Source organism: Fukomys damarensis, unplaced genomic scaffold (genome assembly GCF_012274545.1).
Source record: "Fukomys damarensis isolate Sample0158 unplaced genomic scaffold, DMR_v1.0_HiC HiC_scaffold_15, whole genome shotgun sequence".
NCBI classification, from domain to species: Eukaryota; Metazoa; Chordata; class Mammalia; order Rodentia; family Bathyergidae; genus Fukomys; species Fukomys damarensis.
In genome coordinates, this window is record NW_022900927.1 from 55,660,617 (window position 1) to 55,685,254 (window position 24,638).

The 24,638-nt window shown below is 35.8% G+C and overlaps 1 protein-coding gene across 4 annotated transcripts in view; it reads right to left on the minus strand.

Annotated features, from left to right (window-relative positions):
• Cep83 (centrosomal protein 83) overlaps positions 1-24,638 on the minus strand; it is a 125,978-nt gene that overhangs the window by 17,894 nt on the left and 83,446 nt on the right. For 2 of the 4 annotated variants that reach the window (XM_010629201.1, XM_033763836.1), the window contains 3 exons: positions 10,199-10,274; positions 8,007-8,164; positions 5,765-5,894 (listed from right to left, as the gene is read on the minus strand). In XM_010629201.1, the coding sequence (XP_010627503.1) occupies positions 5,765-5,894; positions 8,007-8,164; positions 10,199-10,274 (364 nt within the window). Of the gene's footprint in view, positions 1-5,764; positions 5,895-7,989; positions 8,165-10,198; positions 10,275-24,638 lie in introns of those variants that run through there. The other 2 variants (XM_033763837.1, XM_033763838.1) reach the window with 2 other exon arrangements.

Here is a 24,638-nt window from a genome sequence, read left to right on the forward strand (position 1 = left end):
TCTTTTAAAACATCAGCACGTCTACATAACCACAAACCTATTCCCTCCATACTCTCTCCTGTAACAGTAAGCAGCAATTTATTTCACCAGGTGCTCAAGTCTAAAATCTTACATTTTCTTGGATTTATCTTTCACATCCAGTAACCATCGAAAACTTGTAACTTTAAGATATGTACAGATTGTAACCATCGAGTCTCTACCACTAGATACCTATTCCAAGTCAGCGGGCTCCTGGATGACTAAAAAGTGTTGTCCTGCATTCTCCTTTGAATCCAGCCTCGGTAACTCAGTCACTCAGCAAAACCCTGACCCAAAATAAAAATGAGAAAAAGGGCAGGAGATACAGCTCAGTGCAAAGGCCTTGGGTTCAATCCCCATTACCAGGAAGAAACACAAGAACAACAATGGTAAGACCCTGAAGTGCTTGGCCTCTGTCTCCACCCTAATCATCCGTGCCTCCCTGTGCTCCTTCACATACTGAGCTGACTCCTGCCACTCTTGGACTTGCAGTTCTGTCTGGAACACTCTTCCATGTAACAATGTGGGATCCCCCTTCTTTCCTTCCGATCGCTACACAAATGTTACCTTATCACGGGAGCTTTGCCTGACCACTCATATAGAATAACACCCTCTCCCCCTGGGTAATTGTCCTAGCATTCATCCCCACATGATAATATTTGTATATTTATGTCTCCCGCCCACTGCAATGTAGCCTCCTTAGCTCACAATCTGTTTATTTCTGTTTCCAGTGAATAAGCACCTGGTACATAATAGATGCTCAATACATGTGATTGGCTGAATACAGAATATCCTTACAGTAGAGGTCTGAGCAAGGATATTAACTACAGGAATGAAAAGAGATTGCATTATAAAGGAACCACCCATCTACCAGGTTGAACAGTATCTCCCCAAAATTCAGGTCTACTCAGAACCTCAAGATGCAACTTCAGTATAATAAGTAATATGATTGGCCTTCATCTCCAGTTACTGGTGCAGAGCTCCTAAAACCCCAGGAATTTCCTAAGTAATAAGTGCTTTTTTAATTCATACCAAAAATCCCTTTCAATCACAACTCAGCTTCTAGAAACGAAGTCATAACCTCAGGATGGAAGACCATGTGACAAACAGTGGCCTCCAAGGAGGGAGGGTGGATGGAGACTGAGCTCTGCAATTCTTGAACAATGAAATTCAGAGTTTGGGGAGCTTCTGTGTTAAGGAATACACTGAGCTGCTGGGGAGGGATGGCCCACCCCAAGAGAACATGGGACTGCCACACAGCTGCCACACCCCAAACCTTCCCCTTAGCTGTTCTTGATTCGTAGCCCTTACAATAAATGGCAGAATGTCAGTTCTGTGAGCTGACATAGCAAATTATCATATGAGGAGGGGGTCATAGAAACAAATGCATAGCCAATCGGGTAGCTTGGACTTATGATTAGCATTTGAGGGGAAGAGGTCTTGTGGGAATGAGCTCTTTAAACTGAGAAGTCTGACAGGAATTCCAGATAGATAGTTTTGGGATTGAACTGCTGAACATGAAGGTGGTGTCCAGAGAATTGAAAATTGGTTGTTGGTGACCTTATTTTGAAAGAAGGTCTTTGCAGATGTAATAAGATGAATTTATATGAGACTAGGGTAGGCCCTAAATCCAGTGTGACTTGTGCCCTTAGGTAGGAGGAAAATCTGGATGCAGAAGTGCAGGCAAGCAGGGAGAACACCACGTGAAGACACAGGCGGAGGCTGGGTGAAAGGCTGACAAACCAAGAACACCAAGACGGCCACCAGAAGCTAGAAGACCTGCATGGAAAGGTCCTCCTCCAGAGTGCACAGAGAGCGCAGGGCCAGGTGACACCTCGATTTTTTATTTCCAGGCTCCAGAACTACGAGAAAATAAACTTCTGCTGTTTTAACCCACACAGTTTTGGTACTGGAATGCTAGAAATGAATAGTAACTAACTAGGTCAGAGATAAGGCAGCTCTCAGGATGAGTGCAAGGTGCGAAGCCCGAGTGACCAAAGAATGACTTCTACTAAAAGAAACGGCAAGTGCAGAGAGGAAACTGGGTGAAAGGAATGACTTCAACTTTCACATCAGCAGTCTAATTCCATTATAGGACAGTCAAATGGATGCATCGGTATTATACACACCGTGACACAAATGGGTAATAGAACAATTAAAAGTACGGCTATAAAAATCAAGGCTAGATTTCCCCCTTTTACTGCCTTTCAGTTACCATGTTCAATGACCATTTATTTATCTTTGATACCTTGCTTTTCCTTTGGCTTCCATAACCCTGCTCTGTAGCTCTGACCTCTACTAACGAACCTCTACTTTACTGGCTCCTCTTTGCAACTCGACTTCATCCTTGTATTCTTCATTTTATCCAAAATCTCCTTTCATTTTGTGTCTCTGTGTTTTATCTTACTCATCTTGGTGCCTTTCATCCCATTTATCTAGGCTCTACTTAGGAGTCCAGGACATATCTACATGGACATAGCACACCCATCATTTTATATCTGACATGTTTACTCAAATGTACTCTTTCTAATCCTCAACTGGCATACATTTTTCTCTTTCTTACCACTATATTGTGTTTTCTGTTTATTTGCTTGCTTGCTTGTTTGACATAGGGTCTTGCTATGCTGCCTAGGCTTGCTTCAAACTCCTGTGTTCAGGGGATCCTCCTGCCTCAGCCTCCTGAGTGGCTAAGACTATGCACACACTGTACCCAATTGTATTTCCTATTTTTTTTCCCCTTCAGAATCCTTTAGGAGTTATGCTTTACTTTCATTCTAATACTCTAAGCCCATATCTAGGCTTATCTCATTCTATGTTTACTATATCAATTTCCCATTTGGTGGTCTCCCTGTCTCCAAGGTTTTTGTTTGTTTGTTTTTCTTTTCTTTCTTTCTTTTCCTGTCTGGCACAGTGGTTCTTAAACTTAGGTCTTTAATATTTTTCAGATATTATCTTATTTCTCCAACTAGGTTATATGGTCATAAAAGACAGGTAATAATACTGGCTTCTATTTCCTGCCCCACCCCAGCATGTAGCATAATATTAAGCCACATAACATATTCAATAAGGTATTTTGCAACTTCAAGATTATGGTTCATCTCTTTTTTTTTAAAATATTCACAACAGTATCTGATCAGCTTATTTCAGAAAAGGGTATTTTAGAATAAAATAACAATTTGTCACTGCAAGTGCCTTAAAAGGAAACACAACTCTTGTGCTAATTTCACAAGATTTCTCTTCTTACTCACTCGAACAATGGGGATGGAGAGCGGGTGTAAGAAAGTCATCAATCACAGCAGGGCACCTAACCCAGAATCTCCAGGCAAGCTCTTCAAACACATCAATGCAACAGAGTATATGTAACAGCAAGGACCCTTCATGAAAACACTTGCCAAAAATGACATAAGCCTTGTTCCAAGGAGCACTAGCTGGCAGTGAGGCATCCTATCAAGCCTGCGGGGAATTTTAGTCGCTAACTCTTGAGTTATAAGAACTGTTCACAGGAAAGACTTGCCATTTTTGCTCTAGGGTTTCTATTTTGTGATTGGTTTTAAGTATTATTGCATAAGAAGTTGTGGCTTTTGACATTTAAATAAAGAACCAAAAATGTCTGTTGTATTCTCATGAATTACATTTATGTAATTTTATAGCCAAATCATTGTACTGTAGCACTATCTTTAACTCAGATACGAAAAAAGGTATGAGTTAATTTATAGTGATTATTCTGACACAGGGAATAAGATTCACAAGGCCATGGTTATAATAAAGAGAAAAGAAAGAAAATATTTAAAATCAAAGAAAGTGGGAAATTAAGTCGTAACAGTGTAGTAGAAAGAGGGCTGGAGTGAGAACAGAAAAATGTAGATTTTAGTGAAGGTGATCCTTACTGATCAGGTGATCTTGGGTACTTACACTTCAGTGTCCTAATCTATAAAAGCTATTTCAATGGGAAAAACCCCTCCAGTCCTAAAATCATACATGCTTGCATATTTCTTAATTTCTATGTCACATACAATGTTTTTCCAGTGTCACTGACTTAAAACTGTAAGCTCTTGGTGTAGTGTCCCATACAGAGCACTGAGTCACTGTTATTCACTAAAGTGAGGTCAATTTTCCATGACTTAAAATATAATCCATACTTTAAAAAGTGAAGTGAATATTTACTGTGTCTTCTTGCACCATGTGATAGGTACTTAATATAACATTCGTCTCAGGTTATAATACTGATAAAATATTACCTTGTAGGTTTTGAAATATCATTTTCTCCCCCCTTTCTGGTTACCTATCATTAGCTAATAATCTCTCTCACCACTGGATGTCACTTTTGCTCCAAAAGAAGTCAACCCAAACTAGTCTGGATAATTAGGATCTGATCTCTAAGATACTTAACATCTCAATGTAAAAGTTTATCTGTGGAAAATAAAAATCAGCTCTTGTAATTTCTAGATTTCTGGCTGAAACTGGCTTCACATGCTTCTAGGCTTCAAACACAGTACAAAGAAGCATAAGTAGGATCATCCACTGCACGTCAAAAAAAATTCACTGAAATCCCCTGGACACTCACACTTTCCAGCATTTGTATGGACAGAAAGAAAGAAAAAAGAAAGAAAAGTGATCTATACAGGAAAAAAACAAATAAGTGCTTATATTTGGGCAAAAACATTGGGATTCTGTATAGCAAGTGTTTTTCTAACCTCAGTATTATGTTAGTTTTCGCATTCTGACAAGAAAAGTATCATATGCCAGGAAAATGGAGAAGTAATGACTTTTAGACTATTCATGGTGTCGTTCTGTCAGTCATATTTAGCAGTTATGTCCAACAACATAAAATGACACCTAGGAACATTGTCCTTAGCTTTCAAACTCAGAGTATACGCTAATGATCTAGAGTTATTTTCTTATGCAAATACAAACAGTAAATATACAGACACTATGGTACTAGTGCCTAAACTTAGAAGCATCTCTCATCTCAGATCCTTTCTCCTCCTCACAACCAGTGCCATAAGAAGGGAATTTAGCAGAGACAGGGAAAACACACACAGTCCGATACCCCTCCCCTCCCTCCAGTTCTGTTGAAAAGAACTGCTGAATCACTACCACAGTGAATCACTGTTTCTGACAGGACCTGCTACGTTGCTGAGTTTGTTGAAGTTAAAAAAAAATTATGAACCACTGACTTCGATGAATCATTTGACTACATAATTTCCACAAGGCACAGGACTGTTTCTAAGAAAACAAAGCTTTGAGGTTCTAGAGAAAAGTATGCCTGCAGGGTGAAACTTGAAAAGGACTAAAGTGGAAACTATCATGGCTGTTTCAGAAACCAGGAGAGTCCCAGGGTCCTGATGTTGGAGCAAGGAAACACTTGTTTCTGCATCTGAGTTGGAAACAAAAGAGCCTTTTAACTACAAAAACAATATTGCAAATTTCAGGCAAAGTCAACACAGGCCTAAGCATATGATGACGTAAGTGAAGAATAAGCTAGATGTGTATGGGTTGGCCTGGAAACTTCAAATTACTCTGAAAAATACCATTTCTTTGGATCAATGCACATCCACTCTAAACAAAACTTAGAAATTAGATGGCTTGGATTTTCCCAACTTACATCTGCAAGATTCACAGTAAAATATAATGCTTACGTATCAAATTAAACATGTCAGTAAAATCTTAGCTTCATTTACATATTTTATTCTCCTAAAATATATGCTTTACTCTGTAGAAATCATTTTTAATAGGAATTTCTTGCCTTTTTCTGGGCAGTTGCAGCTCGTTGTAGTTTCTCTTTAGCTTGATTATACTTTTCTTCTCTGTCTGTGATACGTTCATGAAGCTTGTGCTTTTCTTCCAACCACTGTATCTGTTTCTCTTCCAATGCCCTGTCAAAAGAATATGTACACAATATTTAAGTTCATAAAAACTCTTAGGATTAAAAAGATTATCACAAGTACAAACCAACTCACTATGTGCCTGACCATATCCCTCCTTTTCTAAATCCAGGCATTATGCTTGGCCCAAAAATTTGCCAGTACTATCATTACAGCTCTTCATATGAACCAGGTACTTCCCTTAGACTAGTATGCATACTTCATCTTCACAAAAACCCTCTAAGGTAAGTACTTCTCTAGTAAGTATTTTGCGGGGGGTACCTGAAATTGAACTCAAGACCTTGCATGCCACTGAGCTACATCTCCAGCCCCTAGTCTTTTCTTAAGATAAGGAACACAAGGCTTAAAGCAGTTCATTAACTTTCAAAAGGACTCACTTAATAGCACTTAATAACCTGGTTTGACTATAATAACCATCCAGCTATGAAAATTTGGCCTAATGAACCTGGTTAAAAATGAAGCCTGGTATCAAGTCTTAACATGGTAGGTTTCTAGCTAGAGTAAAATTCATATAAATGATATTTATTTATTTATTTTGGTACCGTGGATCAAACTCAGATCCTTGTGCTTGCGAGGCAGGTGGCGGAGGCACTGAGCTAAATCCCAGGCCTCATATAAATGATTTTTAAAAAAATTTTTTTTTATTTTTTGCGGTACTGGGAATCAAACTCAGGACCTTGAGCTTGCAAGGGAGGCATGGTGCCACTGAGCTAAATCCCCAGCCCATCATATAAATGATATTTTAAGGTGATATAACAGTAAAACTATTCTTTATCATATTTTACATGATTCTCATTATCCTTACTTTGGGCGGTACAAATGAGTATAATAAACCCTGACAAAAAAGATTACATGCCTAAGGTCACACAGATTTAAACTATGTTAGCTGGGTTTAAAATTACATTCTAGCTAAGTGTGATGGCTCACACCTATAATCGAAAACTGGAGAGGCTGAAGCAAGAGGATCAATTGGAGTTCAAGTCCAGCCTGGGCAACACTCTTAAGTTCAAGGCCAGTCAGAACTACATGATGAGACTCTATAGACAAAAATATAAAATTACATTCTAACTGCTAGGCCAAATGATTTTCTTCTACACAAGCCTATGAATACATTCAGAAACCAACAATAAATTACTCAAACTTGATAAATTAAAATTCTTCAGTTCATTTCAAAACAAAGATTCTAAGATACAAACTTCTACTGTTTTGTGAAGTAAGAATACATCATTAGTCTCTCTGGATCACTGAACACATCATGAACGTCTTTCTTACTTCCTTTTCCTGAAATTTAACCCAATATATGAAAACTGTGAACAAGCCTTAAAAATATGAAATAACAACAACAAAAAAAAAACCACAGGAAAAATATTATGTGGTAAGACTTCAGAAAAAAAAATGTGAAAATGCTTGATATAAAATATATAATAATTGTTTAAAAGACAAAGAAAATGCAAAATGGTACAGTGTTCTACCACAGCTCTTGATTCATTGATTGACTGACTGTAATGCTATGGATCAAACTAAGGTCTCCTGTGTGCTAGGTGAGCACTCTGCCACTGAGCTACATCCCTAGTCCTACTCCACCATGCAGAATTTTCTAGAGAATAATAGGTCTTGAACATAACCAAAATAACTTCCCCATCAGTGGGTGCTACTAACAAATTTCAAAGCCCAAAATCAAATCAATTAGTTTTCTAAAGGTAAAATTTAAAAGATGAGTTCTAATTCCAGGCAGCAAGTTTCACACACACACACACCCCACAGCCAAGTCATCCTGTTCTCTGGCATTCAGAAGAACACATTTTTGAAGAAACATTTGGGTTTGCTCAATAAAGAAGAGTTTTTCCTTGAGCATTTTCAGAATAGTTTGCTCAGGCAGAATTTTAAAGGCTTTCTTTCCTATGTGTTTAAATTAAAAAGAAACAATTTAAAAGTCTGTGACGCTTATTTTACACAGATGGAAAGTACATTACCTGAGACTATTGAACACTATCAAAATGCATTTGTAACTAAACAGAAACATATTCAATGCTGGAATCATCTCTAAAACAACTACATATTATATAGCAGAAAGAAAAAATTATACATAAGCGCAAACTCTACTTTTCAACTTCTAGTTGTACTTTTTCAGCTTGGCTTTTTAAATTCCGGCATTCTTGCTTTAATCTCTCCACCATTTCCTTCAGCATTTGGTTTGAATTCAGCAGTTCATTCTCAGACTGGGTCAGTGAGGTCACTTGAATCTGCAAACTACTGATTTTCTAAAAGGAGAAGCAAACAGTGAATATACGGCCACCAAACAGATGCAGTGTGTTATGTAAGAAGAGGCGACAGTAATCCTCTCCCCTGCCAAATTCCCTACCCAGCCAATACACATGCTCAAGGATGCCACCTAAATGAGAAAATAAATAGTAGCAGCAAGGTCATTTTTGACTCTTAACCAGAGATCACCAGTAACCACGAGGTCCTCAATCACCGAGCCCCTTCTTTTCTTCCCCAAAAAAGCATAGCAGAGGGGTATTGGGAATGGGGAGCAGGTTATCAGGCAGAAAGCAAGCAGAGAAGAAAGAGAATTCAACAATCAGAGCGAGTCTATCACTCTAGCTTTCCCCTTGCCTTCTTAAAAAGGACTGATTCTGCAGCATATCAGCTGGGAAAACAGCTGCAGAAACCTGTCCTCCCTCGCTCACAGGGGGATCAGCAACCTTCCAGAGGCCTGCTCTCTAAGCAGTCAGGAAACACTGAGCATTAATACAGGAGGGGTCACTCGCACCGCGTGTGACTTTAAAAGGCATCCTGTATGTCCAGTGTTGGTCAGAAGAAAGGTGCTTTGAGAAATCTAATGGATGCTAGAGATTCTTTGGTCTCCAGAGCCATACACCGAACCCCTTAATGTCACTCAAAGGCTTTATCCCAATTTTCCTTCATCTGGGAGTACTTTTTCTCATCAAAAGTGGATAATTATGTAGTTACAAATTAATACGCTACAAAGATTCATAATGTTTCTAAGTTATACCTAAGTTGTCTTCGCAGATAGTTACATCAACTTGCCCTACTAGCTACTTTTATCAATTAATAAACAATAAAAGTCTCTCTCTCTCTCTCTCTCTCTCTCTCTCTCTCTCTCTCTTTTAGCCAGTCTGTGACACATTTCTGAGCAAATAAAGAGTAGAGAGTCAGGGATCAAAAGAACCTGTCATGAGATTCAAGAGGTAAAAGTAACAAGATTCTTTATACAGTAAATTAAATCAAAGGGACGTAATCCTATTATCTTTCTAATAGCAACAAAATCAAATAAGATAGGACTATATGTCCATAAAGCAACTGTTAGCACAATAAAGTAAAACTGCATGTCTCAAATTTCTGTTTTAGAATTTCTTCATGCAAACTATTATTTATTTTTAACTGGAATGGCAAACATTAAATCTGTATTATAGTTTCCTAAATAAGCAACCTGCAAAGAGCCTACCCCCTGTCTATATTCATAGGATGTCAAGGATATTAAGTAATTTCTCTCAGGGAATCAAACATCATGTCCTCCTGGTTAAGACCTGGAAACCATAATGGCACACTCAAGGCAGTACAAGCTAACACGTGTGCATAAATCCTAGAAATGGAATCTTCTACATCATACATAGGGGGAAAATGGATTTTCAACAAAAAAAGAAAATAGAATTCAGAAAAGAACATTTTTCTATATTTTGCTCAACCTTATATAAATTTTTCCTGAAGCCCAATTACTTTAAATAAAATATAAATTTCTTCTATAAATAACAACTGTTAAGACACAGGGACATAGCAAGACATGCTTCATGGATAAATGTAAAGTTATAAGCCAATTACTCAAGTAACTTTAAACCTCACTAAAATTTCTAAACAATTTTTAAAATTTAGAATATTAAACACTGCTTTTTTTTTTCTTTCTTGAGACAGGGTTTCACTATTAAGTTCAGGCTGGCTTTGAACTAGCAGCCAACTCCTGCCTCAGCCTCCTGAGTGCTGGGATTACAGGCCCATGTCACCAAGCCTGGCCTAAATATTATCCTTTAACTATAACTTTTAAAATTTTGTATGGGCCACAACATATAAATATATTAATAAAAAACAGCATTAGCAAAAGAAGCTTACTAAATTTAAGCAGAAAGGCTGAAGCATTTTATCTCTACATATCAATCTCATCTATATTATCACCCGTGGTGAGATTATCGTTAACACTGACAAGAAAAATTCAAACTATGCAAAACAGATTTAAAGAGGCACTTAAATTAAAAATAAAATATATCCTGAAATCATACCTGTTTCAGATCAGAATTTTCTTTTTTTTCTTTCTCTGCATTTTCAGTATTCACAATTTGTTGTTGAAGTTTTAACCTAAAAACCATAACCCAACAAAATATATTACAAATTTATAGTTCATTTTTCACTGAATTATTCAATCATTCTACTGAAAGGTTTGACACCAGGCACTGTGCTATGCAAACAGGCAGATCCAATATGATCAGAGGTTGCACTGGCGTGTAACTGTGACGAAACACAAATTACTTCCTTTACAACAGGAAACTGTGAGCACTAAAACAATGAAACACAATATCTGCCCAGGAATAACGGAGAAAAAACTGATGAATAATATTTTAACAAACATAGGGTTCACCCTGAACAACTGGCCGTCAACAGAAGAGTACTGAAATGTGTTAAGGCATGAGCAGTTCAGTTTAGGAGAAGACATCTCACACTCACACAACTTACAGATTTTACAATCTATAAAATGCTGTAAGATGTACTGCTATTTCACTTTCGCTCTGTAAAGGCTACAGATTTAAAAGAAAAACTGTCTCTTGCAGGATACCATATTGTAGTCTATAAAATAAAATTTTCTATAAAATCGAATTCACAAATAGTGAATTTCTACCTTATGAGCTTTTCATTCCTGAGATAAAAATTTGAAGAGGATACAACCTGCACTCTCTTCTAAAGAAATGACACATGCTCAGGCACAGCCCTAAAATGCAAAGTATCTCCCTCCAGGAGGCTGAGGCAGGAAGACTGCAAATTCCAGTCCAGCCTAGGCAACTTAGTGACTCAGTGAGATCCTGCCTCAAAGGAGAAGTAGCTCAGTGCAAAGGATATAGGGTTCAATCCCTACTACCAGACACAGACACAGACACACACACACACCATTTCTGGTGAGGAAATGACTCATCAGATAGAGAATACTTTACATTAATTAGGTTTGGCAGGATAGGCCCTCAACCTCCTCTATTTGAAAATTCTTTAAACACTTAAACATAATTTGTTATTTGTTTTAGCATGTCCTATATACCCAAATAGAATGTGCCTCCAGCAATGCTCTAAGTACAGGATTTCAATAAATATTTGTTGACTGGTTCAGACACTAAATGTGTAAGTCGAATAGGTAATATAACTTGTAAGAAATCTGATGACCAACTGCTTGAGATAATTACAAATAAATGCCACAAGCAGCAGTGCTGGAGGAAGAGGACAGTTCTGCCCCTCTTCTTGTCCCTTGGTCAGTACTAGTTGCATTCTTACTTCATATTTTTAGCCGCATTGCTAGCACCCTCTCAAACATTTCCTACATAAATGCATTTCCTCCATAAACGTTTATGGATGTTAATAACTTGGTGCTTTTAAATTACTGAATTAATAAAGGTTCATTTCTACAAAATCATAATGATGTATACAGAGGAGAGAGCACTGTGGGTCCTAGCCTAGAGCCAGAGTTAGAAAATACAGGCTCTAAGTACATCCCAGCTCTGGTCAAGAATGTGGATATATATAGTGCTTGGATGATCAAGAAGAAACAAGAATTGGGAAGAGAGCATTCATGGCCAGACTGCTGCTGTGGAAGTCTACAGTAAAGAAAAAAATGTGCCCTACATACAAAAGCTGAAGTCAAAGAAATGAATGGTAAAGAGTATCTGAACACCAGTAAAGCATGAAATAAGTAAGAACACCATCACGGTGGGTTACAGGAGACGCTATACAGCACAAGCCCGTCTTCAGTTCATTTTGCTGAAACTCTACTTAGTTAGAATCTAAAATTGATATTGGATTTTAAAAAAATAAAATTAGTTCATAATTTAAGATGTTACATTTAATGTTTTAAGGGATAATAGACTTTAAAATAAATAAAATTAATTTTAATAGATATTATGGGGTTTAGGAATAACACCAATGATGTTAAATGCCAATAACAAGAGTTCAAGAAAGGTAGATACTACTATTTCAAAAGACAGTGTTACAGATTTAGGAATTAAAGTATCTCTCTTCTGATTAGAAGGTTTTTTTTTTTTTTTTTTTTTTTTTTTTTTTTTTTGGTACCGGGGATTGAACTTGAGTCCTTGCGCTTGCAAGGCAGGCCTGATTAGAAGGTTTTTAATGTTTAAAGTGTATCACAAGTCAAAAGAAAATAAGCTTTATATTTAGAAGTACAAAGTAGAGGAAAAAAGCCAAGCCTGGTCGTGCACAACTGTAATCAGGGCACTCTGAAAGGCTGAGGCAGGAGGATCATAAGTTCAAGCCCAGCCTGGACAGTTAAACAACTCAGTCAGACCCTGTCTAATTAATAAAAAATTTTAAAAGGGCTAGGGATATAGCTCAATGCTAAGGCCATAGGTTCAGATTCCATTACTGCAAAAACAAAGCACAGTAAAACGTAAAAGTAATTTTCATTAAGGGATTGGTTAAGGTTACACAAGAGACACACAATTTGAACTGGATCTTGAACACAATGTAAGAATCTGAGCTAGACAGCAATATAATGAAGGTGAAGAAGAGGGTAAATGATGAAATAAGACCCTGCAGGTAACAGAGGAAATGGCATGAAAGTACAGTTCACTTTAGAAGTAACTGGGGAAAGAATGTTTTCACTGTAATAGGAAGTAAAAATAAAAAGGTATTAGGATACAGAAATTCTAAGGTAGTAAGGAAGTGAAAGAACTCATATTCAATAGCTTTTGCTCATGTATAAGTGAACACACAGATGAGTAGCAGACAGTTTCTAAGCTGGAAAGGGGGCAAGGGAGCTAGGATAATAGATTGGAAGAAAAAGAGAAGTACAAGGACTGCCAGTTTCAGTACCTTCAATGAGGAGAGCGGTAAGAGAAAATAGAGATATTTAGGTCTTTCAAATGAATGGTTTTAGGTAATAAGGCCCAGGATGTGGAATAAAGATAAAGAGTACCACAGTGTGAATATGATAAACTAAAAGGCAAAAGGTGTTGAAATGTTCCACAATATGGAGGTACAGTCACTGTAAAATGATGGCAGGGATAGAAAATACAGAAAAGTGGAACTAGGAATCAAAGACCTCAGTGACTATTCAAGAACATCTGGTATATCAGTAACAGGAGGGGGTAAAATGGGGATAAACTAGATGCAACAAATATATCAAAGGAAAAAATCATTTTAACTGAGGTGGTGAAGCAATGCTTCCACAGCAAAAGTAGCATTTACAAATGTGGATTTCCCTTGTTGGTCCCTCATCATAAGAGAAAGAAACAAAAGATAATTTCCACAATTTATATCAGCCAGTAAAGTCCCTTTCTTTGTCTGTATTAGTTGGAGTTGAATGCTGCCATATCCAATAACTGACTACATACTTTATTATATTTCAACTACTTTAATTTTTGTCTGTTTTAGTTTATACGTTAACTTTACAAATTTTAAAAACTGAATGTGCAGTGGGCCAGGCTTCTGAAATACAAAATACTTTCATAAACATAACTGCATTACTCTTAGCACTATACTATGCTAATGGTGAAGAAACTATTTTAATGAAAAGGACTAATATATAATTACTAATTTAAAGCACCTGTCAAAGCAGTGATTAATATCTACCAGATACTACCAACTAAGATAGAATTGGCTTGTAAAGAAATGGATACCTTCTGCTTTATATGCTCTATTCTTTTCATTACTCTAGAGAGACCTTTGTTCCAGATAGTCTTTGACCTATCACAAGCTCTAAATAAGAGAAGCTACAAATATGATTATTTTAATGATTGATTAAAAATACACCTGGTAGATACAGCTGGATTTATATATCATCAGTGAATCAGAACTGCCACAGAAGAAATACTGTAACTGTAGAGTATTAAAAAAAATCATGCAAATGTTGTGAATTACTTCTTTTGATAAATTTCATAGTAGTTAATAAGTCCTTTTAAAAAATAAGTTAGGGTCAATTATACATTATAAGTGAACTGGAGAAACTGAAGAGGAATCAAAGATAAATTATCAAGGCCACCAATGGGATAGAAAATTATATTTTTAAAAAAGCCAAAGGAATGAATGCTATTTTATAGATTTTTTTAAAAAAAGGGTCAAGTTTATTATTGTCTTCAAGTAATGACAGAATCCTGAACAGTTTATCACTATGGCAACAGAAGCTCAAAGCAAGAAGAACGGGCTTAAATTCTAACATAAAAAATTCTAACTGGTCAAATTGTAGGACGATGATAAGATAAGCTACTAGAGTGGGGATCCTGGGGAGGGTAGAGATTTAAAAACTACCTGTCCTGAATAGTTAAATATACTCACTTAAAAGCAAAGAGATGAAAGCAAGACTGGCTCTCAAAACCCATTACAGAGTTATGATTCTAGAATTGTAGGCACTAACAATTTAAATTAATTGTTCGTAAAACCTGATATAAGTAAGCAATACACATAACTCTGCCTGAAGCAGCTCTTTCCTAAGTAATGTGAATCAAGACTCTTGTCTCAAAACATAACCTACAGTTTAATGAATGTGATTTTTAAAAGCCACTTGACTTTAATTTATATAATTACTGAAATTTCTAAGATTTTAAAAGCAGACACTGGGAAATTCCAGGTGCTGAAGACAAGGGCAGATGCACTAGGCTCTGTGTTATCCATATATTCTATAAAAATATTCAAAGAAGCAGGGAGAAAAAGCCACACAAAATCATATCCTTAGCAAAACAGATGGCAGAAAATGCCCAAACCCGAAGACAACAATAAGCAAAAGAGGGGGCAAAAATAAAATTATAGACCAAAAACTACATAAAGCATTAACAGCAGAATACACACCATCTTAAACAAAGAAGAGGTGCTAATATCAAGGGTTGTTTAGTCCAAAACTTAAGGTTGTTTCAATATCAGGAAATTCTTTAATATGTAATCTTAATCTGAGGGGAGGAAGTCATGATTATTGTTTAAAAATATTTGACAATTTTCCAAACTATGTATAAAGAAAACGCATATGAAAATAAAAATTGGGGAATACTTTCCTAACAAGGCATATATATACTTCAAACCTAAAGCTAGCCTCTTAACCAATGAAAAAACAGCACATTTCCATTAAGATCAGGAATAAGGCAAGAAAATCTACTATCTCTGATCCTACTTAATACTGTATTTTGGAGATACTTGCCAATTAGATAAAACAGAAGCATGGGAATCGATAAAAAAAGAAAACTGGTCACTACTTATAGATGATATGCCAGTACATCTGGAAAATGCTATGTAAATCATAATAAAATGAACACAATAATTCACTAAATTAGCAGGTACAAAATTAACCTGTAAGAAGAGGTAATCTTCATAAATAAACAATAATCAGCTAGAAAGCAAAAATGAAAGAGAAAAGCATTTACAATAGCAACAAAAACTGAATACTTAGGAATAAACTTAGCAGCTCCCTGTTACATGCCCCCCCAGCCCCCAGTCCCATGGCAGGCACCTTTGTACACATTCCAGGAGCATTTTGCACAGAAGCTGGGAGCCAGGGAGGGCAAAAAGCATGCTGGGGGTCTTTGCTGAGAGACAGGCAGTTACTGTTGTTGCTTTGCCCTTTCTGCTGTCCCCTACATACTCTGCCCAAGCTTTCCAAAAATTTACAAAGCTAATGTCATCCTTCCCACCTGATTGTTTTACATTTTTTTCCATTTCTGGGAGCAAGACATTAAAGACTAGGGCATTCAGAAGCAGCTACATATTTCTGGAAAATCATGAAGTGGTTATGCATATCCAGGGAAGGGCAAAGGCTCAGAGGAGATCTGAGAAGACCCTGTTAAAAGCTGATCCTTGGCACAAAAGTAGCCTGCTACAAATAAAACCAACACACACACTCATACACACACAAACACCAAATGTTTTAAATCACACAAACACACACACACACACACACACACACAAGCTATCTCCCACAAATCCTAGGGAAAGGGGAAATTTTGAATTCCACCATTACAACTTTATTAGATTCAAATACCGAGTTTTATAAAAGGAAACAAGAAAGTACGGCCTATTCAAAGGGAAAAAAATCAACAGAAACTATCATAAAAAGCACTACAATAATAGCAGATCTACTGAACAAAGATTAAAACAACTGTCTTAAAGATGATTGAAGAACTGAAAGTAGTTGTAGAACTGAAGAAAATTATACAGGAAAAAAAGATATTCTGGAGTTGAAAAGTACAATACCTGAAATTATAATTTTACTAGAGAAATTCAAAGCCAATTTGAGATGGCAAAATAATCAGTAAACATAAAGATAAGAAACGAAAATTATCAAGTTCAAGGAATAAAGGTTTTAAAAAGGAAGAAAAGTAAACAGAGCCAAAACACCTGAGACACCATCTAGCCACACAACGTATACACTATAGGAGTTCAAGAAAAGAGAGAGAAAGAAGTAGAGAGAGTTCTGAAGAAATGATGGCTGAAAACTAACCAAATTTACTGAAAGGCATGAATGTAAACATGTTAGAAACTTACTGAATTAGAAGGTGAGCTCAAAAGGACCTACACTGCAACACAGGATTAATCAAATTTCTGAAAACCAAAGGCAAAGAAAGAACCTTCACAGCAGCTAAACAGAATCAATTTACCACATATAAGGAATATTCAATGAGATTATCAGCAAACTTTTCACTAAAAAAAATAACTTTGGAGAAGGTGAGTATGGCAGTGTATACCTGTAATTCCAGCTACTTAAAAGTCTTGAGACAGGAGGACCACAAGCTGAAGTCATCCTGGGCAACTTAGTGGTACCTTGTCTCAAAAGTTAAAAGGTACAGGGGATGTAGCTCAGTGTTGGAGTGCTTGCCTAACATGCGTGTGCCACTGGATTCACAAAACAAAACAACTTTGGAGGCCAGAAGGTAACAGACAAATGTATTTAAAATATATAAAGAATATGACAATGATAAGTCAACACATTATCAGTTATAACCATCAATGTCAATGGTCGTAATTCACCAATCAAAAGAAATACACTGGCAGAATGGACTAAGGAGCAAAATCCAACAATATGCTATATACAAGAAACACACCTACTTGAAAAAGAAACTCAGACTGAAAGTGAAAGGATGGAAAACAGTTCTCCATGTGACAGGAACCCAGAAAAAAGCACGGTAGCTATCTTATTTGCACACAAAGTAAATTTCAAACCAAAACTAACTAAGAGACACAAAGAAAGTCACTACATCCCTGTAAAAGGAACAATGCAAGAGGTAGAGGTGACAATCATAAATATATACGCACCAAATACTAATGCCCCCAACTTTACAAAACAAATATTAAGGGACATGAAACACCAAATAAGCACTAATACAATTGTAGTGGGGGACCCCAATATCCTACTGTCACAAATAGGTCATCTAGACTAAATACTAGAACTGAACCAAGCTTTTGAACAAATGGACTTAATAAATGTCTACAGAGTATTCCACCCCACAAAATCAGAATATACATTCTTTTCAGCTGCACATGGATTATTTTCCAAAATAGATCACATGCTAGCTCATAGAGCATGTTTAAGTAAATGCAAAGGAACTGAAATTATCCCATGTATATTATCAGACCATAGTGCAATTAAACTGGAGATCAATAGCACAAGAAACTGTAAGAACTTCACAAACACATGGAAATTGAATAACACTCTCCTGAACAACCAATGTGTCACCACAGCAATTAAAGAATAAATTAGACAGTTTTTACAATTTAATGACAATGCCAGTACAACATACATGAATCTATGGTATACAATGAAAGCAGTTTTATATGGGAAATTCACAGCAGTGAACGCCCACTCTAGGAAGAGAGATCAAATAACCTAATGGTGAATCATAAGCTCCTAGAAAAAGAAGAGAAAGAGAAACCCAAAGCTCATACAAGGGATGAAATTATAAAGATCAGAGCAGACATCAGTGCAATGGAGACTAAGAGAACAATAAAAAATAAATAAATGAATCAAAGAGTTAAGTTTTTTGAAAGAATAAAATTAATAAACCCTTAGCCAACCTTATCAAAAAAAGGAAAGAAAAGACTCAAATTCATGCAATTAGGAATAAAAATGGTGAAGTCACAACAGATTCAGCAGAAATCTAGAGGATCATCAATACTTTACTTCGAGAATCTGTATTCTAATAAAATGGAGAACACAGAAGAAATGGACAGATTTCTAGATACATATGAATTACCAAAACTGAACGAAGAACATATAAAAATTCTAAACATCCCAATTACAATCAGTGAAATTGAAAATGTAACTAAAAATTTCCCAACAAAGAAAAGCTCAGGTCCTGACAGCTTCATTGCTGAATTCTACAAGACATTTAGAGAAGAATTAATGCCACTACTCTTTAAACTTTTCAATGAAATTGAAAGAGAAGCAATACTTCCAAATTCAATCCTAGAAGCAAATATTACTTTAATTCTAAAACCAGAGAAAGACCCAACCAAAAAAACAGAACTACAGGCCAATCTTCCTCATGAACATAGATGCAAAAATCCTCAATAAGATACTGGTAAACAGAATACAGAGGGTCATCAAGAAGATTATACATCCTGACCAAGTCAGATTTATCCCAGGGATGCAAGGATGGTTCAACATATGTAAATCAATAAATGTAATACACTATATTAACAAAATCAAGGACAAAAACCATACCATCATCTCAATAGATGCATTAAAAGCATTCTACAAAATTCAAAACCCATTCATGATTAAACCCCTGCGGAAAATTGGAATAGATGGTCTCTATCTCAACTTGATAAAAATAATCTATGAAAAGCCAATAGCCAACATCATACTAAATGGTGAAAAACTGAAAACCTTCACTAAAATCAGGAATGAGAGATAAGGATGTCCACTATCACCACTCCTGTTCAATATAGTTTTTGGAAACATTAGCCACAGCAATTACAGAAGAGAAAGAAATAAAAGCAATAAAAATAGGAAAGGAAGAAGTTCAATTGTCATTATTTGCTGATGACATGATATTCTACATAGAAGACCCAAAGAACACCACCAAAAGACTTCTGGACTTAATTGACAGATTCAGTAGAGTAGCTGGAGACAAGGCCAACAATCAAAAATCAATAGCCTTCTTGTACACAAATAACACTCACTGAGAGAGAAATGAGAGAAACAATCCCTTTCAGAATAGCATTAAAAAATGACATATCTAGGAATCAATCTAATGAAGACAAAAGAACTCTACACTGAAAACCACAGCACTCTGAAAAAAAGAGATAGAATAGGATATACGAAAATGGAAATACATCCCTTGCTCCTGGGTAGGAACAATCAATATAGTGAAAATGGTCATACTTCCAAAACTGTTATACAGATTCAACACAATCCCTATTGAAATCCCAACAGTGTATTTCATAGAACTAGAGAAAACAATCTAAAAATTCATTTGGAATCAGAAGAGACCTAGAATAGCAAAAGCCATTCTAGGCAACAGAGACATGGCAGAGGTATCACAATCCCCAACTTGAAACTACTCTACAAAGCCACTGTGATAAAATCAGCATGGTACTGGCAAAGAAACAGACCCAAGAAATAGCAGAACAGATTAGAAGATGCAGAAACTACTCTAGATATACTCAGCTACCTCATCTTTAACAAAGGAGCCAACTATCCTCACTGGAGGAAAGATAGCCTCTTTAATAAATGGTGTTGGCAAAACTGGATTTCAACTCATCAAAGATTAAAACTAGACCTGTATATTTCACCATGCACTAAACTAAAATCCAAGTGGATTAAAGATATAAATATTAAAACAGAAACACTAAACTTGCTGGAAGATAAGTTAGGTAGAACTCTTGAAGATACTGGCATAGGAAAAGACTTCATGAATAACTCCTCAGAAGCACAGGAACTAGCACAAAGAATCAACACTGGGATCACATCTTTTTAAAAAGCTTCTACACTGCCAGAGAAATCACAAGCAGAGCTAAGAGACAACCCACAATGTGGGAAAAATTTTTACCAGCTGTTCCTAGGACAAAGATCTATTACCTAGAATATATAAAGAGCACAAAAAATCAGATCCCCCAAATATAAAAACCCAATTCAAAAATGGGCAACTGAAATGAACAGACATTTCTCAGACAAACAAGTAAAAGCAGCAAATGATCATATGAAAAAATGTTTAACATCACTGCTCATCCAAGAGATGCAGATGAAAACAACACTGAGATTCCACTTCGCCCCAATAAAAAAGGCGCTATCAAGAAATCAACCAACAATAAATGCTGGTGGGGTTGTGGGGAGATAGGAACCCATCTTCATTGTTGATGGGAGTGCAGACTGGTGCAACCACTGTGGAAATCAATATGGAGATACCTCAAACAACTAAGATTAAAAGTTCCTTTTGACCCAGCTATTCCTCTAGTGGGTATCTTCTCAAAAGAATTAAAAGAATAATACCACAGTGATATATGCGCACCCATGTTTATAGCGGCACAGTTTGTAATAGTTAAAATTTGTTAAAATAGTTAAAATAGTCCAATTTCCCATCAACTGGAGACTGGATAAAGAAGATGTGGTTTTTTAAAATAAAATGGAGTACTACTCAGTCACAAAGAAGGAGAAGCTAGAGTCATTTATAGCTAAATGGATGCACATTCTTAAGTGAAATAAATAGGATACACATGTGTAAATACCAAATAGTTTCTCTGGTGTAAGAAACTAAAAGTGTAACTAAGGACTAAAATGTATAACAGATAACATTAAACAGGAAGAAAAGGTCTAAATGGGAGAAGGAAGTGGGAGGAATAGGGAAAAGGAAAGAGGGGGAAGGAAAAAATATGAGAAAAGGAAAAAATGGAAACAAAGTCTTTACAAATAGGGAAAGGTGGACGGGTTGAAGGGAGGGCAGGAGAATGGGGAAAAAATAAGTATCAAGGTATATCAGGTAAAGGTATAAGATTCCAATGATAAATGTCATCATATTGTACACCTAAAATGTACCAATAGACCTAATGAAAAAAAATTGTGCTGAGAAAACTGCATATCCACATGTAAAAGTATGAAATTTTTACCTACCAATACCACATAAAAATTTAACACAAACAAAAAACCTAAGTTTTAAAAGTTAAAGCTATAAATCTGTTAGAATATGGGGTAAAGAGTTATGACTGAATATGGTAATAACTTCTTGGATATGATGCCAAAAGAAAGGCAAGAAAAGAAAAAGACAAACTGAACTTGCAAATTTAAAAATGCACATTAAAAGGTATTCATCAGCAGTTAAAAGGTAATCCAAGAGTGAGAGAAAATACTTGCAAACCAAATAGCCAATAAGAGATTCACATCTATAACATATAATGAACTCCTAAAACTCAACAAACAAAACAGATTAAAAAATGCGCAAAGCATTTGAACAGATGTTTCTCCAAGTACATGCTAGTAAGTGCATACAAAGATGCTCAATGTCACAAATCGTTAGAGAAGGTACAAATCAAGGTTACAGTGAGATCACACTTCATACTATTAGGAGGGTTAAGATTTAAGATAATCCAAAAAATAGCAAGTGTTTGTGAGGATATAGAGAAATTAGAACACTTGTGTACTGTTGGTAGGAATATAAAATAGTATAACCATCCCAGAAAACATATGTCTGTTCCTTAAAATATTAAAAATAAAACTGCCACATTAACCAGCAACTCCACTTATGGGTTTACATCCAAAATAACAAGAAACCAAGATCTTGAAAAGATGTTTATATATCTATATACCTATGTTCATGGCAGCATTACTCACAATGACTAAAATGTAGTATGACCTCCATGAATAAACGAGTGGGTAAGTTACATATGAGATATACATAAATGGAACATTATTCAGCCTTAACAAGGAAGGAAATCCTAAAGCATGCTACGAAATAGATGAACACTGAGGTTGTCATGCTAAGAAAATGGCACAAAAGATAAATATTACATGATTCCACCATATGAGATGCTCAGAGTACTCAAAATCATAGAGACAGAGTAGAGTGTTGACTCCCAAGGGTTGAGAGGATAAAGGAGTGCAGAGTCACTGTTTAGTGGTTATAGGGTTTCAGTTGTATAAAATGAAAAGAGCTTCAGTGATGGACACTAGTGACGGCTATACAACATTAGAACCACAACCAAAACCAGTGAAATGTGTGTGTGTGTGTGTGTGTGTGGTTTTTTGTTTTGTTTTGTACCAGGGATTGAACTCTGGACCTTGTGATTGTGAGGCAGGTGGCAGTACCACTGAGCTAAATCCCTGGCCCTGAATTATGTATTTTTTAAATGGTTCAGATGGTAAAATTTTATATGTATTTCAGCACAATAAAAATGAACAAAGTTAAATGAAATCACAACAAAATTACCAACAAACTAATTTATGAAGCTAGACATTGATATTTAAGACTATACGAAAAAACAAACACAAAAAATAACTTAGAAAATACAAAAAGACAAAAGAAATCCAAGGGCAGAGTAGCCTATCTGGGCATTAAAACATAGCATAAAGCTTCTATTCTTACATTATTGGAGCAGTGTTGCATGAACAGACAACCATACAAGTAAAATACAAAGTCCAGAAATATATTCAAGTTATATATAAGTTAAAAATATAATAAAAGCATCATCATGAATCACTGGGATAAATAAAATTAGTTTTTAATAAAAGTGTGGGACAATTGGTTAGCCATTTAGAAAAAGTAAAATGAAATCTGTATCTCGTAGCTCACAGAAATAGCTATTCTAAATAGATCAAAGATCTAAATGTAAAAAATGAAGTCATACAAGCATAAAAAACATGGTTCCTCTTTAACTTCAGTGCAAGGAGACTGCAACTTAAAATCCATATGCAATGATTAATAATTTTGATTATATAATAAAATGTTACATAATAACAAATAGCATAAAAGAAGTGAAAGTAAAACTGATGCACAGGGAAAAAATATTCGTAGCATATTTTCAATATACAAAGAACTCTTTAAAAGCAAGGGGAAAAAGACAAAAGAAATCAACAGACAGCAAAGAATGACATCAACAAACCACACAAACCAGGGATAAAAATGGTCTTAAACATATAAAATGTTACTCAATCTCATTTATAATAGAAATGCAAATTAAACTATACTGAGATAGAAAGTGAAACAATATTCTTGGAAATAAATTTGATAATATCTAATATAACTATATATAAATTTACCTTTGACCGACTTACTTCAGGAATTTGCCCTTAAGATATACCCCCAACAATATGAAAAGAGATACAGATTGCAGCCTTGGTTGTAATCACAAAATACAGTATAGGAAACTAAAAACATAAACAGAAGAATGGGTAAACACTGGTACCTATAAACACTGGAGTGCTAGCAGCAGTAAAAAGAATGAATTTAATCTCTATGACTATTTGCTACTATACTTAAAGCAACTTCAATGACAGTGCTGAGAAAGAAAGGGAAACAAAATATATACGCATCTGCCAACTCTGGGTGGGGAGGGACAGGAAAGATAAATCAGAAGCTAATTAGATTATCTACCAGGGGTCAGACATTTAAGAAGAGATGAGCACAGGAGTAGGATAAAATAGATGCAGGAAGTAGTGTCATTTTGTATAATTTTTGTATCATTCTGTCCTTGAGAACCACGGTGATGTTCCACATAGAGAAATACGCTAAAATAAACAAGGATGGGCTGGGGACTCAAAATGGGATAAAATAGAAATAAGTGAAGCTGTTTTACAAGTGAATAACATAACCAAAGTGAGGGTGAGAAAATCCCGAAGTAACTCAAAACTCTTAAGTAACTTTCAGATTGGATTTTAATTCACTAAGTGTATTTTGATACCCTTAGGGACTAAAGACAGAAATAATATACAGGTACTACATACTAGCTAAGGAGTTTTTCACAGAGTTATGAGTTAGCACAACTACTATATGCATATTCCAGGACTAAGAAAGTAAGTAAAAACTCAGGGTTCTCGCCGGCAAAGGATGGTGTTGGGCTGAAACCTGATGGTATTGGGCTGAAAATGGAAATATCACTATAAATGCATGACTATTAACATACATATATACAGAAAAATAAAAAATAGATACTGATGTGTATTTTTTGTATACATAAATATATTTCCTTTCACAGTTTACTGAGAGGGCCTAGAAGCAATCTTTCTAGTACCAATAAACACTCCTAGAGCTGAGATTCTGTTTTTCTGTATCATTAACCAATAAAAAGGACTCACAGCACCTTAGAGAAGTGACTGATTAAAGGAAGGCCAAGAACATCTTGTGATGCTAGCAAATAAAGAAAATCTCAAAAAATGGCAGGAATGTGTCAAAAGGACGAAAGTGTCAAGTTGCAAGAGCTTCCAACGGCCAATTCTGCAACAGCTTCACTAGCAAATTATAATACAACAGAACTCTGGATTGTGAGTATTCCACAAGATGAGTAAACATGCCTAATGAATTTTATCTTGACAAA